The sequence below is a fragment of the Neospora caninum genome, chromosome IV, assembly GCF_000208865.1.
Source record: "Neospora caninum Liverpool complete genome, chromosome IV".
Lineage (NCBI taxonomy): Eukaryota > Apicomplexa > Conoidasida > Eucoccidiorida > Sarcocystidae > Neospora > Neospora caninum.
In genome coordinates this window covers 1,027,632-1,045,551 of record NC_018389.1, presented here as the reverse complement: position 1 = coordinate 1,045,551, position 17,920 = coordinate 1,027,632, and the positions used below count along the sequence as shown (strand labels likewise).

Below are 17,920 nucleotides of genomic sequence, written 5' to 3'. Positions count from 1 at the left end.
CTCCTTCGTACCCTGCCTTTGCCACGGAGTAGAGGCGAAGAATGGGCCCTCTCTCCTCCCAGGATCAACTCGTTCTCTGCTGCGTCTCCTCGCGCCGCTCTACCGTCGCTTCCTCAGCCTCTGACAGCCTCTCTCCTGTCTGCTTGTCTTCCTCTCTCTCTTCTCCCTTCTGTCGGCCTCTCTCCCTCTGGCCGTGGCCATGCATTGTCGCGACTCTTTCCTGATCGTCCACGTTCTTCTCGTTCCTCTTGTTTTTTGGACCGGCCATTCCCTCGTCTACTGTGCCGGATTGTCTCTCTTCCCTCGGAGATCCTCCGCGCAGGTGTGCCTCAGCGCTTCTATTTTGGGAATAGAAAGTCATAGGTTCAAATCCTGTCATTCCGAAATCAACTTATTAATTAAATTTAAATTTAAAAGATTATTTAAATGATAAACATTTTTTTAACATTTCCTATTAGATTATGAGATCTCAGCCTCTGATTCCCGGCTTGGAAAGCTTTGCCTTCTGAACTGAGTCATGCTTCACCAACTCGAGTCTGCTTTTCCTTTTCTGATGCTTGCTGTCTTCTTGGCCTGCCTCTTCCCACCGCCCTGCAACGTTTCCTGTTTCGTCGCGCTGTCCGCCTCCGTCGTTTTTTGCCCTGCAGCAGCCCCGCCTGAGACTCTCGCGCCGCGCGCGACTCGTTCCCCATGAGGAACGAAATGGAGAGCAGTCGACTCGCCTCTCTAGGGCCCTCCAGGGGGCATTCGGCGACTTTGGGCCATGGTTCTGCAAGCAGCAGCGCCGCGAGTGCTCTCGGAGATCGACCGTCTCATTTTTCCAGTCTCGGGTCTGCTCAGACTTCTGCCTCCGTTTCTTCTCTTCCTTCTCGGAGTGACGGCGCGAGGGCCCTCCCGACGAGAACCACGAGCCTCAGCGGCAAATCAGTGAGTGGTTAGAACGAGGAAGGCCGATGAAGGAGTCAGACGGAGACACGAGAGAGACGCCGCCCCGTCTCTCCGCTGCGATAGGGTTTGCTCGCTTTCCCTTCTCCTTTTTCTTGTGCTTTTCCTCTTTTCTCTCCGTACGACACGATGAAAAACAGAGACAACCCTGCGTTTGGTCTCGAGCAACAGATGGTGTCTTCTTTTTGTGCGGTGGGATCCGTTCCATTTCTTGCCGTATCGTTCTTTCCAAATCCTTGCTCCTCAGGATCGACTCCATCGACTGGAGCAAAGACTCTCTGGTCTTCACGCAGGACTGGAAAAACAGAGACAGCAGCGCTACCAGGTAGGGACGCCACCGAGAAGCGAGGAACCCCATGGAGTCTCGTCTCTCCACTGTTCGGACCAGCTGTCTTCGTCGGCGCCTTGCCCATACTTCTTCCGTTTTCTCTGCTTCCGCTTCGCTCTTTCTCTGATTCGCCGTTTTCCCGTTCTTTTTCTCCGTTCCTTTCTCGCTCTAGTCTCGCGGCCTCTGTTGCGTCGCGTTGTCTCTCTTTCCGATCTCTTTCTCAGTTTCCATTCTCCGGTCCAGGCCTGTTTGCTTTTCTTTCCCTCTTTTGCCAGCATCTCATCGAGAAACTGCAACACGTGGAAGAGGACGTTGCCGACGTCAGCGCCGCGGGCAATGAAGCGCAGTCCGTCTTCCGAGAGGAGCTGAGAAAAATCGAGGCAGGCCTGCGAGAGCGCCAGGACGAACTTGAGACCGACTTGGCTCGGCGTGAGCAGCAGGCTCAGGAGATGGAGAGAAGGTAGACAAAAACACAGGTGGGACTGGAGGCAGGAAGAAGCTTTTCCCAGCGCTGTTCGTGCCGCTGTCTCCTGAAATCCCAGTGCGGCATCCGCGTCCTTCGTGATCACACGTGGCTGCTCGTGGGGTCATTCGACGCGCTGTCCCCTCTTCCTTGATGTTTCTCGTCTGCGCGGTTCCCGCCGAGACGCCATTCGCCATAGACCCGGCCACTGTTTCTCTTCTGTTCTGCCATCAAAGTCGCCGTGTTGTACTCCGTCTCTGTTTCCTTACATCGCGGATTTTTTCTCTTCCTTTACTGGCTGCTTCCTTCTCTTTCCGGTATTGCGGCGCTCCCTTGTCCCTTTTTCTGCGCTGGCTACGCTCAGACTGACGCGAATGCTGCAGACGGAGCAGGAGGCCCTACGAGAAGTTGAGACTTCTTTGATGAATGCCTTCACAGAGAAAACAAAGGCGCTGAGGTGTGGTCTCTAAGGCAGTGGCCAAGTCGCGCGACAGCCGTCGTGCGGGTCGTAACCTACCCGACACTTTGCAGTTTCTGCTTTTAGGTCGAGGCTAAAGTTTGTTCCTGCTGTAGCTGAAAATGGTAGTGCATCGACGCTTTTTTGGTCTTTGCGGTCCTTGACGGTGGCATTCGTTTGATTTTCTTTCCAAGACAGCTGCTCGGGCCGCGTCTTCCTGCCACGTGAGCGTCGGCCTGCGAAGGACGAGAAAACTATTGTGCTTGAGAGAGAAGGACGGCAGTGGCGCAGATGCGAGTCCGGTGCTTTCTCGCCTCCCGGTTTTTCTCGCGCGTCCCTGGCGTCTCATCTCTCGTCTTCTCGGTCGCTCTCGTCTTGTGAGTCTCCCTTTTGCATTCGCCAGTTTTCCTTGTTCTTATTCATTTTTCCCTGCAGAGAGGAGATTCTCCAGAGTGGCCAACTGCGGGAGGAGCACGAGGCGTCTCTCCGACACTACTGTGAAGTACGCACACCAAGAACATAGTGGAAAGAAGGGAAAAGGGAGAAGACCGTTCGCGCTGGAGCTGTACAAGAAACGCATGCCTAAAGCGTCGAATCAGCGTGGTTTCATCTCTCTCTGGTGTGGCGTGCAGGTCGAGATTCCCCGCCTCCGCGACGGCCTTCAGGAGGAAGTGCGGGAAAGGGAAAACATGGAGAGGCGGTAAACTCTCGCATACATCTGTTTCGTCTCCACATGCATGCGGATCCCCGTTTGCGCATATCTACTTTTTTTCTCTCTCGCAACCCGTATTCTCTTTTGAAGTATATTAACATATATATATATATATATGCGGGACGCATGGACTTCTTTCCCAGTTAGAATAAACTAGCCGTGGAATTTCTTCGTGCTGTATATATATATATATATATATATACATATATGTGCGTGTGTTGAAAGATATAGATATGCTCATGCATGCAGCTGTCGTTCACGCAGAAGTACAGTTGTTCTTTGAGTCTGTATGAATCTGGGAGTGGTAATCTCTGAGACAGGATTATTTTTAAGCTTTTTCTGGGGAGTATGTACTACGAGTTGGGCTACTGGTTTAGATCTTGAATGTCTTTGTTTACCGGATCCAAGTTTTTATTATGTTAGCATGGTTTCGAGAGCACTCAGTATATCCATGAGTCTCTTCCGGGCAAAATGTTCATCCAAACGCTCCGAAACATACTCTTTCTTGCAGCTTTCACTACGGCGACGAATGGATCTGAACATGCCTGTGCATTCTGTGTTGTCTCCATTCAGAATCCTCAAGCATGCAACGGAGGAGGTTGAGAGACTCAATGGACAACTCGCTGCGGAGAGAGAAGCGCGGTACGTTTCCTTGTGTCTCCGTTTTGGCGAGCTCCCTTGCTGTGTGGCTGCAGTTCTTCCTCCATGAAACAATGTGCATGCTTAAATGCATATGCATGCGTATGAGTCTCTCCGCGTCTGTTTTCTCTGTCGCTCGGTAAGTTGATTCTTTTCGGTAGATCTTTTTCCGTGTTTCTACATCCTGGCGTCTCCCTCCACCTACACGTCGACGTAGGGCCGGATGCGTAATGTCCTACACGTCTGTACATTTAGATGTGCACACGCATGTGTTTGAGTTCCGCTTCATCCTTTTGGTTATCTCTTCTCCGTTGACGTGTTCGTTTGTTCGTGCTCTGCAGAGAGCGAGACGGGTGCGGCACTTTCTTTTTTGTCGCGCCTTTTTTGCATGCAGTGAACGGCATCTGCAGTCGCTGCTGTCTCTGTTCGAGGAAGTCGTTCGCGAGGTGCAACGCGACATCGCTCGGGAAAAGGAGGATCGAGAGAAAATGCAGGAAGATCTAGTCCATCTCATGGAGCAGACGATCGACCGCATCACAACTTCCATCTGATTCTCATCTTTCAAAAACGCTTTTGTCACAAGTGCACAGAGGACTTCTGTGGAATGCCTGCCACCAGGCTACCCGCAGCCTCACCGGCCGTCGCCTCCACTCTCTGTGTGCCCTGAAATCTGCAGCTGTCTGAATCTACCTGGATCTTTACCGCAGTCACGCGCGTGCATAGGGATGTATGTGCGTTTATCTATCTCTACATAGCTGCACACAAAATGCACATTTGGATAAATACACGCGAAGAAATGCGTACATAATCCGGCACGCATCGACGTACTCCGTCGTCACAGTGGACTGGAGTTCACCCAACCCAAAACCGGTCTGGGTTCCCCTCTGAAAGGAAATCGGATTCCCCGGGATTTGCAAACGGAGCGAAAAAAACCTCCGGTACAGTCGTTCGACGAGGACCAATGAGCGTGCGAGGACACCGAAGACGTCAGAGTTACTTTTTTTCGTTCGCTGGGTGTCTCTTGTGTTTTCACCCCAGGAATGTTTCCTGTCGGCGTCTTTTTAATAATCCAAAGTCTCCGTGTCGCAGTGGGAGCACCTTCGTGTATCTCTCCGTTCTTTTGCGTTCTGTCTTGTCAAGGATAGTAAACTTTCAGATTTCTCCTTCCTTGTCTACGCGGCAAAGGCTGGGAAACGCGTCTCGCTCCACGCAAGGGAGCTTTGGTCCGTTTAAACCCTTTGCACACCTTCCAAAATCGACAGACACAAACCAACGGCTACGTCTGTCTACTTACACGCCCGTCGTCTATTGCGGGGGTCCTTCCGCGAAGTGTCCGTGGCCCTAGCGTCGCACATTTACGGATGTCAGCTAGCGCATGCATTCCAGGGAGTCCCTTCGCTTTGCTCCGCGAGCGAGGGCTAGAGACGTCAGAGAGAACGGAGCAAAGGACACAAGTCTCTGCCTTGTGGACCCCGCGATCTTTTGCCGCCCGAACGAGAAACGGCCAGCTGTCTGTTCCCAGCTGCCCCCCTCGAGAGAATCAGTTGGAAACAGTTACTCTGAGAATTGAGGAAAACTGCGCCTTAAAACGCATTTGCGTTCTACAGACAAAGAAGAAAATGAGGGTGACAGGCGCGCGCCGCGGCGGCAGCGTCGTTCGGCTGTCTCTGTCCCCGGCCGAATGTGTATCGTGAGCGTCTTCACCGGCATATTTCGACAAGAGTGTGTGGCTGGCGAATGTGCGTTCGGACGTCTGGGAATGGAATGGTCCCTCGACGTGAAAAACAGCGGGAAGTTCTCTGTGGGGGACGTGCCTTCGCGTTTTCACTTTTCGAGGCGTTTGCAGCCGTAGCTACCCGCACACTTTTCCCGAAGGTGAGGAGTGGATGCAGTGGAGCACTGCTTTTTAGACAGCTAAAAGTGTTGGATTTCAATATCCTACTACATTAAGGTTATTACACATTGGCCCACGCACTTCTCAGCTTGCCCCGTGTGTGTCCGCGATTCTCTAGAGGCGACTTTTGCAGATTGGCTGCCTCTTTTTCCAGTCTCTTGCGCACACACAAGCGTGCTGTCTCTCACGAGAGGAGCCCTCGCGTGGAAACGTAGGCCGAGACGCACGACAGGTTTCGCGTGTGAAGGTTCTGGAGCGGCTGCCGAGGGCAAAGACACTTGCCGTCTTCTCTGGCCGTTTGGAGCCGAAGGAAACCGGGAGAGTGAAACGAGAAAGCAAGACAAACAGGGGCGGGAGCGACGGCACGAACAGAAGGCGACAGGACGAACCTGGAGCGTCAAGACAAGGACTGGGCCCCCGCTGCAGAGAAGCACGCGAGCAGAAAAGACGTAAAAAGTCCGCAGGAGAGGCGAGACTAGCGGAAGTCCCGATTTCCAGGAAGAAAAACGGTTCAAATCCATTTTGGGACGCGCCTTCGAACAGCCTTTCGACTGCAATCTTTTTGCTCGCCCTCCAGCAGCCACCCCCCACCGCGCGCCGCATTTGTCTGTGTGCCGCTTGCGATTTTGCGTGGCAGGCCTCGACGAAGATGTGGAATTGGAGAATGCCGAATTCCTCTTTCCCCACTTCATTCCTTCCACCTTTTCTTTCGTCCTTCTCCTCCCTTCCACGATCTGTTCCTGGTGAAGGGTTCTTCTGTTCTTTTCTCCTTTTCCTCTCCTCCGCCGGCAGGCTCCGTTGCAGTGTGTACACGGGCTGTCGCCGCGCGAGCCAGCAGAACCGCTTGCGAGAGGGTGAGGCCCCAAGGAGGCTACGCGCGAGAGAAGCAGAGATGAGGAAACCAAGGGGAAGGAAGAGGAGGAACAGGTAGACGAAAGAAAGGAAGAGAAGGAAGGAGAAGAGACAACCGGAAGCTAGACGAATAAGCGAGCAAACGCCACGGGAACAGGCAGACGGAAAGAAGAGTCAACTAAAGGACGTTCGAGAACACGAGAACAGGGAAAGGAGGGCGTCTTCTCTTTCTCTCTGTGCTCCTTTTCATGTGTGAAGCGCCTCAGCCTTGTTTCTACTGGTGTGTAGAACGCGCTTCCAGCTTGTCCCTGTCCTTCCGCGACTACAGTCTTTTAACTTAGGCTCGTTGGCCTGTGTGCTCTGTTTTTCCTCCTCCTTTTCTTTTCCTCTCGTCCTTTCGTCAACTAGGTTCTCGTCTCTTTCCCGACCTGTCTCGTCTCCCCGGTCTCTGCTGTCTGCCGCCATGCTGCCTCCCCCCTCCAGGGCTGCGCCAGCGTCTAGGAGGCAATCCGCGGCGCCGCCGTCCAATCCTCCTCCCTCTTCTTCCTCCGCTGTTCCTTCTTTGGACTCACGAAACACTTCTTCCGCCGTTGCTTGCGACTGTCCTTCCAGTCTGGTTGCATCCTCTCTCGCCTCTCTCCCTTCGTTTCTTTCTGACGAAAACGCAGGAACGAAGACGCATTCATCGCCCTCTCTTTTGCCTGTCCCGGTAGTTACTTCCTTTCCTTCCCAAAAGCATTCGGAGCCTTTTCTCCAAGATGCCGCCTCGGGGCTGGCATCCAGGGTCTTTTCTGGACTCCTCGCTGCGAGCTCGGCGCTCCTCAACACAACTCTCAGCCACAGTCCTGCGGATCCCCCGCGCGGTGCACACGCTGCCTCCGCGGCTTCCTCGTACGCCTCGCCTTCTTGCTTTTCAGCAACCGAGAAGGAAAAATCGACCTCGAGTGTTCTGGTTTGCGCTGCCGCGTGGCTACCCCATGGAGGAGGAACTGGCGAGCAAGGCCAGGGAGCGGCTGAGACCGACGTGTTTGATCTGGAGGCGGGAAGAAGAGAAGAGATAGCTCGAGACAGAAAACAAGGAGACAGGAGCGAGAGGTGGAGGGGCGATGCAGACGATCGGAAGACAGTGCGAGAGGAAGGCCAGCAGGGAAGGCGAGGCGGAGAAGATCCCAGGCGACCGAGAGAAGTGCAGTCTTGGCCTGGGAGCAACAAGGCCTTGGCTTGCGGAACTCCTCGACACACTTTCGCGCCCTTCGAGCGAAGTCAGAACCCAGGAGAAACGAGAAATGAGAGAGACAAAAGCGCAGGTGGATCTGCAGATCGGAGCATGGGAACGGACGCTGTCTCGGCCTGTCTTCGTTCGCGAGCGCGGCTGCCTTTACCAGACGAAGAAAGATTCCACTCACCAAGAGATGCGTGTGCTTCCTCGTCGTCTCTTCTTTGCACTCTGTCGTCGTCCTCGACTTCCTTCTCTTCCGTCCATGCGTCTGCCTCCTCGTCTTCTCGGGCTGGTTCGACCGACTCGACGCAGCAGCGGAAGCGGCGGTATCCGCCGTCGCCTCTCGAAAACGCAGTGCCTCCCGTTAGCGACGAGGGAAGAGCGCGAGACGGAAGGGGCGAGCGGCCGGTGGAAGAAGGCGCGAGACGACGACGAGATGACGCCTGCGGGGACGCGCGGAGAACTTCAGGGCAGGAGCGTGGAAGGCGCCGAGGATTCTCGCAGAAGGAAGAGAGGCGACCCGAAGGACAGACGACGGAGGAGCGGAGAGAGGATGAAGATCGAACCCGAGAAGGTGGACCCAGACAAAGAGTGGAAGATGAAGCAGAGCGCATGAAGAAGTCGGAGCATCGTCGGCGGCAGCTGCGCAGCAGTTCCCTCCAAGAGAGACATCTCTGGCTCCTGGAGGATCGCGAGGAACCAAGGGGGAGACGGGAAGCAAGTCCGCGTGTAGAGGCGGCGCTTCAGATTCGCAGAAAGACAGAAAACGAAACGCTCATTTTCCGTCAAGAGCGGCGTCACCTCATCTGGCTGCACAACCGCCGTCAGCAAGAAGGACAAAATAGCGGACGGTTTAACTTGGAGCCCCCCGGGCGCCCTGCCGCAGAGGCCGTCCGAGCGAGCCAGGAGCGCGGCGACGTTCACGCTCCGCCGGAGGAGCAGCGGACCGCGCGACGCAGGTCGGGTGCGGATTGGCATCCGGAACTCGCGACGGACGCTCGTTTTTCCTTCCCCGAGCAGAGAGAGGCACGCGCGTCTAGGTCGGCTCTCGCTGGACGCGCGAGGGCCCACTACGTCAGGGCGTGGCCAGTCGACAGGGGAGAACACGTGAAGAAAGAAGGCGAGAGGGGCGAGGAGATTCGAGGGGAGGCAGGCAGGCGCCAACTGCACGGCGACCAAGAAAGCCCCGATCGCCACGAGGCGGGAGACGCAAGACCCGAGCCAGAGAAAGGGGACACGCAGCTCCAGAGACTGCCGCGAGAAGAGGAAACGCACGGACGAGTGGCCAGGGAGACAGCCATGGGGACGAGCCGAGTCGGCTGTGCAGAATGGCCTACCGACGCAGGGTGTGAAGGACAGCTGCCGACGGCAACCTCGGAAGAGAGGAGACGCAGCGTCGCGGACAAAGAGACGAGCCGAAGCGAGCGAGAAGCCGGGGCCGGGCGCTCCGGGTCTTCTTTGGCAACTCCGCCGCTTCAAAAGAATTGGAGCGGCGAGGCCTGCGCAGCCACAGCCAGAAGAGGTGACGGGATTCGCTCCAAGCTGGAACTCAAGCGCCAGCTTTCGCCTTCCGTCCCGCCTTGTGCGTTTCCCGCGTCTTCGGCGCGGCGTTCGGCGCCTCGTCCAAGGTGCGCGGAAGAAAAACGAGGCTGCCACGCGTCGCAACCCGCTCGTACGGCGCTGGGGCGCTGCAGGGACGTGAAGGAGGGTGGGGGGGAAGGAAGAAAGCCGAAAAGGGAATGTGTCTCTCGCGAGGCGGAGACGCCGTCGCGGGAGCAGCCGGCGAGCGAACCGTTTCTTCCGCGTGTCGCCTTGCTCGGCGCAGCACGAGGCCGGGAACTGCGTTCCAAGAGAGAGGAAGAGAGAAGAGAAAAGCAAGAAAAGACGCGGCAGAGCTCCTTGGGCCCGCGAGGGTCGCACGCTTCTCGCCAGCCCCCAGAGAAAGGACCAATCCGTGAGCTCGCGTTGAAGCACCTTCGCCCTTTGTGTGCAGCGTCTTTCGCGTCTTGTCATGCAACGCGTGTCCCTGCGTCAACTGCGTTGTCGCGGGGGAGAACTCCTGAGCAGCCTTCTGCCTCAGTTGCTGCTAGTCGACCTTCTGTGCCGCGCGCTCGAGACACCCGCCGCTCGCCGTCCTGCCCGAGTTCCTCCACTTGTCTCCCTTCCTTTCCCTCTGCTTCCTTTCCCTCTTCTTCCTTTCCCTCTGCTTCCGTCGATGCAGCCTCCTCTTCGGGTCCGTCGACGCCAGCGTGTGGTGTCGCGCGTCCCTGCCAGTCCCCCTCCGCCTGCCGATCTTCGGCTCTTTCTGGCTTCGCCGCTGCAGGGGCGACGGGAGAACACATCGACGGAGACAGCATGCGGTCGCCCTCATCCTGCGCATTTCCCACCACAGACTTCCCGGGGAAGAACGCGTTTCCAGCGTATCCTCTCTGTGAAGACGCAGGCGGATGGACTGGCCGGAGAGAAGACGCACACGATCAGATCTTCTCTTTCTTCTCGCATGTGGAGAGAAGCCGAGAAACCACGACAGCGACAGACGCGCGTTCTTCGCCTCGCTTTGGCATCCGAGAAGAAACAGAAACAGAGTGGACAGAACACCCAGAGGTTGCAGGCGAAGCAAAAGAGGCTGCCTTCGCCCACGCAGAAGGGAGGACCAAATGCACTTCGTTTGGAGTTGCCGCGCGCCGAATGGGACGGACGAGCCACGGATCAGGTCCGCGAGATGAGGTGCGAGAAGCCGAAAGCGGAGAGCCGCGAGGCCACGGGGCAGGGACGGCGGGCGATCACTGGTTCTCACCGCACTCGGAGCGAGAAGAAGTCAGCGGCCAGGCAGACCCGGTGTGGGGATCCCGCGGAAAAAGCACCGGTGACGTAGAGGAGAAAAGAGGGGAGGCGCCCATCCGGGAGACAGGGACCGACGCAAACAACGGTGAGAGAGCGAAGCGACAGGCCGACGAAAGCGAAGCGAAGGCTGTGGATCCAGCACTCTGGGGCGCGGGGCCGTCGCGCTTCGGCGGACAGTGGCCGAACCGCGGAGGGAGGAGCGAGGGAGAGGCGGCTCGGGAAGAAGGCGCAGGGAAGCAGACGGGAAGCGCCAAGGTAGCGCGCGGGGCGCCTTCGCTTCCGACTCGCCGGTCGGGTCAGCAGTTCAGAGGATCGGCAGAGACAGGGAATGCCTCGCACACTCGAACGGTTCCGGTTTCGCCTGGGACCGGAGGAAGTGGGGGCCAGCCGCGCCCGACGCTGCGCAGGCCGTTCCCCATAAGCTCTCTGGCGCTTGAAGGGAAGGAGAGAGTTTCTCAGTCTGGAGGGGTTCTCGCTTGCGACGTCTCTCCCAGGTTCTCGTCATCTGCGGGGCCGCTGCCTCTCGTCGAGCCGCTGTGCCTCGCCCAGGCGGATCTGCAGGCACAGGCGAAAAACAACGAGGATTTCGAGCGCCGAATGGAGACGTCGCGCCAGGACGCAGGCAGCAGGATGGACGGGCGAATCTTGGGGAAGCCAGGAAGCCAGGTAGCTTCTCAGGCCGCCTCTCGCGTGCCTTCGTCCCGAAGGTGTCGAGACACTGCGGAGGAGCCTAACTGCTTCGTGCAAGAACGAGGGGCGAAGGGAAGCGCAAGGCCGGACGCGAAAGGTGAAAGCGCCCGTCAAGGGAAGAGCGGCGGTTCTGGTGCAGATCTCCGAGACGCGCAACAAACCTGCGTAGGCAGCGAAAAGGCACTGCAAAGGAAGAGGCTGCGGTCGCCCTGTGCGCGATCTCGTCGAGGCCCAGAGATGCCTGACGCAGAGGGAGGGGGACGCGAAAAGAGTCGCTGCCCATCCGTTGGGCACGCGTCGACGCGTTCTTTGCCATCCTCGTCCGCCTCTTCTTCCCTGTCGGTTCTCTCTCCCGATGCGACGCACGGCTGTGGTGGTCCGAGCCGAGAGAGTGGAGGGAAAATGGGCGAGGCCGCGAGGCGAAGCAACGAAGGACGAAGAGAAGTAGACGAAAACGGGAGAGAGGCACACGAGGCCGGAGGCGACGGTAGAGGACGGGCAACTGCCTATTTGGTTCAGAAGCCGAAAAGTGAAACTCGCGACAGAACAGCCCGAGCCGGGGTTCGGCCGCCGGTACCACCGAAGAGAAGCAGCCATTCAATAGGAAGAGACACGCGGGCACGAGAAGCAGAATCGCGGGACAGAGAGGACGGGAAAGAGGGAAGCAAAGCGCGATGTTCAAGTTCTCAGCCTCAACTGCTGTGCCGAACACACTTGCAGAAGCGGCCGAGTGAAACTGTCTCGTCCCTTCCTTCTCGCACGTCTTCTAACCGTCTGTCTTTCCGTTCTTCTCTCCCATCTCTCGTTCCGCCTTCCTCTTCTTCCTCTTCCTGCTCGGCTTTACCGCCTGTCCAGAAGCGTCGGTGTCAGCCTGCGCAGAAGCCGGGTCTTCCCCCCGCGCCGCGTCCTTCGTCTGCACTGCCTCGGCCTTCTGGTTGTCGCGCGCGTCGACCCTTCTCTGCGGTCGTTCAAAACGCGTCTGTGTGTCCGAGAAGTGCCTCGGTGATCTCTTCGCAGCGCCCGTCTTCGTTCTTGCACAGCGTCTCTTACTTGGAGTGGCTTTCGCAGAGCGGCTTTGAGGCAGGCTCCTCGTCTCGTTTGTCGTCAGCGGGCGTCGAGAAGGAGCCGAAAGAGCAGAGACAGGTCGGAGGGACGACCGGACAAAACGGAGACAGGGGAGGAAGCGAGCGGACTGCCGGCAGGCGATCCACGTCTTCCGCACTACACAGCAAGGCGAGCCGGGGGGACAAAACAAACCGCCACGGAGCAGCAGAGAGAGCCAAAGCTGGAGACGAAGGGCGGCGCCAGAGAGCCAGAAAACCGGCACTTGACGGCGAGGACGAGGAGAGAGGAGACGGGGACGCGGCCGGTGGGAAGCGCTCGCTGGAGGCACTCGCGCTGCACGCCGAAGGAGACGGAGAGACAGCCTTCGAGGAAGGCCTGGGAGTCAGACCGAGAGGAAAGAACGAACCGCCAGCCGCGAAACGATCCGAGCCAAGAATAGAGGACTTCTGTGCTGACGGAGATCTGCCAATCGGCTGCGGCCGGTGAGGAACGTCCCAGAGAAAAACATGCACCGAGAACGAGAGAGGATAACAGAAACGCAGGCGGAAAAGGGGTGGACACACGCCTAGTCCACCATCACACCTAGAGCGGTTTCTCCGTTTGGCGTGCGCTCTTCTCTCTGCGTGTTTGTGGCTTTGTCTGTTTCCGCTTTTCTGCTGCCTTCCATGTCTTTCCAGTTCTCACGCCGCGGTCCGTCCTTCCCTCTTTCCTCCCTTCTCAGCACCGGAACAGTCCATCGAGCTCGCTGCGTCGGCGGACCACTTCTGGAGCGCCTTCTGCGCTTCCGCTACCGGGCTCGAGGCCACGCTGCTTGTCCCTCGTCTGCGCTGGGGCTGGCGAGGGGAAGGGACGAGGAGGAGGAGAGAGGAAGAGGCGAGATCACGAGAGAAGGGGAAAGAAGGACAGAGGAAGGCAACGGTTTCCCCGACAGCGAGACGGTTGCTGCCATCAAGGTTCTCTCCAAGGCGACCATTGCCCAACTGCGAATCCGCGAGCAAATCAAGAAGGAGCGAGACATTCACCTGAGGCTCGAGTCAGCAAAATTTGTGATAAGGATAGAAAGCCAGTCCGAGAACACACGTCTCATGCGTAGCGGAGAAGTTGAGTCATATCTCCGAGACAAGCTGGAACACCGACAGGTGTCTCGGCTTGTCTCTCTATTTCATGCATCTGCTTTCGGCGTACGTGAATAAGTGGAAGATAGGCGAAGGAAGACTTTTGCAAAGTCCAGAACGACGCATTTGCATATGCCGATGGCGTGGTGGTTTTAGATTTCGAGACGTGCGTCCGTACATCGACGCGTGGAAGGCCGAGGAGGCAAACGGGAAGAGCATCGATGCGAAGCCGCACGCGAATCTAGCCTCTTCAGGCAGTTCCTGTTTTCATGCGGACGTGTTTGATGTCCCTGGATTTTGTTTCGCACCTTTGCACAGACACCCAAACATCGTGCGGTTCTTCAGCAGCTTCGAGGACGATCAGCAGCTCTACTTCGTTCTCGAATACGCCAATGGAGGGACACTCCGTGACCGACTCAAGTGAGAGCCCTTTTGGCCGTCGCCCTATTGCGATTTATGTCCCGCGCTTCCCCCACCTGTTTCTCTTCTGTTGCTTCTTTGTGCGCTGATCTCGTTCTTCCAGCTGACCGCTTTCCGCTTGGCACCCCCGGGACAATGTGATGACTAACCGAGACCTGTGATCGTCTGTTGCGCTGTCTGTTTCTCTTGGTTTGTGCTCGGTCTTTCCCTCTCTCGTAATCTCCCTTTTTCCCGTCCTGTCTACTGGCGTCTTCGGGCTTGCCCCCCGCTGAGGCTGCACTAGACTTTCAAGCCTTTCCGAGTGTTGTGCGTGCCTGAGCTTCTCCCGTTCAGGCGCTGCGAGCGCATGCAGGAGACAGAAGCTGCCCACGTGCGTCGCACCCGATGAGCAGGAAAAAGAGCGGAATCTAGGGACAAGAGGGAGAGAGCGCGCGAAGCAGAAGGCGACACATCGGGAAGAGCGACAAGAAGCTTCTCAGTTCATTTGAAAATACGTTCTCTGCATGTTGAGGCTACAGTGGCATGTGTGAAAAATAAATACGCACGGGCATATTGCGGACCCAATAAATAATATACATATATATGTACCTGCATACCTGTATACAATACACACATACTCCATACGTGGTGTAGATGTTTTTCTGCTGTGAGCATCTGAATCTAAATATATATATATATATATATATATGAAACGCCGCGTGTCTATGGGCATAAACCGGTCAAGGAAGGAGCGTATCGATTACATTCTGTAGCTAGCGCAGATGCACAGCATCAGCGCTGGAGTCTATGTACATGTGTATATTTCTATATGCATGCTGGTGATGGCGATTCAGTAGACTTTGGAGATGGGGAAGTTAAGGAAACGTAATGAGTGTAAACGACAAAGTTTGGATGTTTGTGGTATTCACTTTGATCAGACTCTTCCCCTGTCTTTTGGTATTCGCTTTCAGCTCGTTTTTCAGCTTGCAGATGCGCTCTGCTATCTTCATGGGAAGGGCATTATCCACAGAGGTAAGGCCACCTATATCCCTACCGCATTTGTCTTGCCGTATATGTATATATATATATATATGTATTTCTATGTGTGTATTTGGACAGACAATACACGAGAGCCTCTCTTTCTCTGTGAGTCTCTCATTTATATGCATATTTGGGATGGATGCGTGCGCACGTCTTTTGTGCAACTCGATTTGCGCAAACGTCTAACTGTACGTGTGAAAATACGTGCAGAGACACGTAGGGCATGTTCCCCTTTGACTCTTGGAAGGCAAACCACAGGGGAGTTGACGTTGTCTTGCTTGCCCAGCCTCTTCCTTCTCGTCTTTGTCTTCGTTCGTTGTGGACTGTTTTCGCTCGCCAGTGGCACACTCCTGTTTTCTCTGCGCTTTTTCTCTCAGATCTCAAGCCTGAAAATCTCCTTCTTCACTTTGACGTTGAGGAGGCGGGGTCTCTCTCTCCAGGTAAGCAACGGAGAATCGCTTAACGAAAGAGCGTACTTTCGAAAACGTGCTGGCGCGACTGCTTGGTGGCGTTCCCCCCAAATCATGTGAAATTCCTTCTTTGTATAAGCCGACCAACTATACGTGCCTTGCTCCTGAATTAAGAAATCTCTCTTGCGCATCCGGCCCCCGCTAGGAGAGTGGACTGGAAAGGGAGACGAACTGAGAAGGCACGTTGCTACGTTACTGCTCTTTGCTTTTCTACTTCCTGCTCTCGGCCCCTGTTTCTGTCTCCCTCTGTCCTTCTCTCGCTGTGTCTCTCTCTACCTCTTTCTCCCTGCTTCTCTCGCTTTCTCTCGCTCGATCGCTGTATTTGCAGATCGACTGATGCTAGCGAAGCGGATCAGACACCTATTCTCGCTTGTCTTGCCTTCAGACCCCCGCGAGCCCGACGCCGAACCTGGAAACAAACGAGAGCCCCTCTGCGGAGAAACCGCAAATTGTTCGAATGCTGTGCGGCCATCTTCTCTCTATCGCTTCGGTCAACTGAAAATCGCTGACTTTGGCTTCGCTTGCTATTGTCCTTCTCCCAGCCGGGAGGCAAGCTTCATCGATAAACGTCCCTCTTCCTCCTCCCCTTTTTCTTCCCCTTCGCCTTCGTCTTCTTCCTCTTTGAGGCTGCTCTCTGCAACGCACAAGAGGACGACGTTCTGCGGGACGGCAACGTGTGAGCGTTTCTCCACTTCATTGTTACGCGTCTCACTTCTGTCTTTCTCTTATTCTTTTTTCCCACTCTTGTTCTGTCTCCCTCTCCCTCTTATCCTCGCTCTCCCTCTTTTTCTTCCTCTCCCTCTTGTCCTCGCTCCCCTCCTTGTTCTCTCTCCCTCTGGTTCTCCATCTCCTGTTCGCGTTCTCTCTGTCGTTCTCTTCCTCTTGTTCCCTCTCGTGTTCGCTCTGTCGCTCTTCTACCCGGCGTGCCTCTTCGTCGTTTGCTTTTCTGGGGCGCTTACGGCACCCCGGCGTGTGCCGCGCGAACATGCCTCGGCGCAGTCGTTGATTTTCTTTGTCGTTGTCTTTGTCTCTGAGCGCGGGTTTGCGTGGTGTCTCTGCATGTGCGTTTGCGTTGTGCCGTTCGTGGACTGCAGATCTGGCTCCGGAGATAGTGCGCAAGGAGCCTTACGACATGCGCATTGATCTCTGGTGTCTCGGGGTTTGCCTCTACGAGCTCCTGATGGGACGCCCCCCATTTGTGGGAGATTCAAAGGTGAAAATAACAATCAACTTGACTGCCATCTCTCAACAGCCGCTCTTATCGCCCTGCAAACAATAACTCCACGCTGCCGTCCCTACTGTGCCCTCCCTGGGATCATATATATAGATAGATATAGGTATAGATATATATAGATATGCTTAAGTCAATTATATATCTAGATGTATAAATAGGCATATGAATTCGGCAGAGGGGTTTGCATGGGAAACTTGGACATGCACCAGCAACGGTCTTGGTATAGACGCAAAAAAAACGCAAACATATATAAATATATGTATGCTCGTTTTCTGGGTCTTGGAATCAGGATCCATCGACGATGGCCTCCTTAGGTATATATATATATATATATATATGGAGCAGCAGAAGATATATATATATATATATATATATATTTTATTACCATGGGCAGGGTTAGACGGACTGAGGGATGCAGGTTGTTCATTCGATCACCAGGCGTAGGTTTGTACACAAACTGGTAGCGTTTCGCTTCATCCCGTTTCTCTCCAGTTTATGTTCGTGGAACTCTGGTCGGTGGTGTGACTGCTGCTTTGAATAGGAGGCTCTTTTCAATCAGATATGCGAGCTCACCGACCTCCCTTTCCACCCCTCAGTCTCTCATGAGGCTCGCTCCCTGATACTCCGCGTACGTTTGTCGCTGTCTGTCCTGTCTCCGTTCCTCGACTCTTCACGTTCATTACGTCTTCCTCGTTCTCTCTTTCTTCCTCTGGCTTCTTTTCTTTTCCTCTCCCCATTCTCGCTTGTTGCACAACCTGCCCCGTTCTCCTTTTTCTTCCCTCCCCTTTCAACATATTCTTTGTCTTATCATATATATATATATATATATATATGTAGAACTACCCGTACATAGACATGCTTATGCACGTGCAAGAATGCGTGTAATTGTGTACATCCATTTGTCGATATTTGCACGCATTATCTACGTAATAGACGCACGACGGCTGCTGCGCGTATCGTCTGCGTGTTGTTCGTACTGGTCTCTGCTTTATCGAGTCAATAACTGGGCACTGCTTCCTGCTGTCTGTACGACTCTTTCGATGAGCGTCTGTGTTGTCTCGTCGTATATAAGCCGCTGCAGACGACCACTCGCGCCCTGTCAGGTCTTTGTCTTTCCCCCCTGCCCAGACACTGCTGGCAACGACCCTGCCAAGCATGTCCGAGCAGGCGACGACGGGTGCGGCTGCTGCGGTGCCTGTGCAGTTCCGGGCGACAGTGCCTCAGGGGGACAGCGTGGCGTCCTTCGTGGAAACCCAGGCAGCAGTGAAGGGCGACCTGAAGCTCCAAGCCTTGACTCGGGCTGCTCAAAAGGTCGGTGCGAGGGTTTCCGAGAGTATCATTCGCAAGGTGCGCATGCAGAGACAAATTCAAGCCGACGCGGTCGCGGGTTTCGCCGAGCTAGTCCAGTCGCGCGCTCCCCTGGCTGCCACAGCGGCGTCATTCTTCGGGGACTCAAGTCAGCAGACAATGTGGACATTTGCGTCCACTCCCGCGGTAAGCGAACCCGAGACGATCAGAAGCAGGAATGGGCTCGCCACGCATGTCGAGACGAC

The 17,920-nt window shown here is 55.5% G+C and overlaps 2 protein-coding genes across 2 annotated transcripts; both read left to right on the top strand.

The window, feature by feature from the left end:
* Positions 1–690: 690 nt before the first annotated feature.
* NCLIV_010800 (conserved hypothetical protein) lies at positions 691–4,095 on the top strand (the record flags this gene model as incomplete). The annotated part of the gene is made up of 8 exons (XM_003880596.1): positions 691–927; positions 1,193–1,270; positions 1,549–1,733; positions 2,101–2,193; positions 2,629–2,695; positions 2,826–2,893; positions 3,479–3,547; positions 3,939–4,095. 8 exons carry the CDS (start codon positions 691–693, stop codon positions 4,093–4,095), a joined length of 954 nt encoding a protein of 317 aa, XP_003880645.1.
* Positions 4,096–6,753: 2,658 nt separating this feature from the next.
* Positions 6,754–16,412, top strand: NCLIV_010790 (putative Aurora kinase(incomplete catalytic triad); the record flags this gene model as incomplete). Its single annotated transcript, XM_003880595.1, has 8 exons — positions 6,754–11,208; positions 12,061–12,590; positions 12,830–13,141; positions 13,542–13,643; positions 13,977–14,013; positions 14,594–14,654; positions 15,041–15,103; positions 16,228–16,412. 8 exons carry the CDS (start codon positions 6,754–6,756, stop codon positions 16,410–16,412), a joined length of 5,745 nt encoding a protein of 1,914 aa, XP_003880644.1.
* Positions 16,413–17,920: the final 1,508 nt, after the last annotated feature.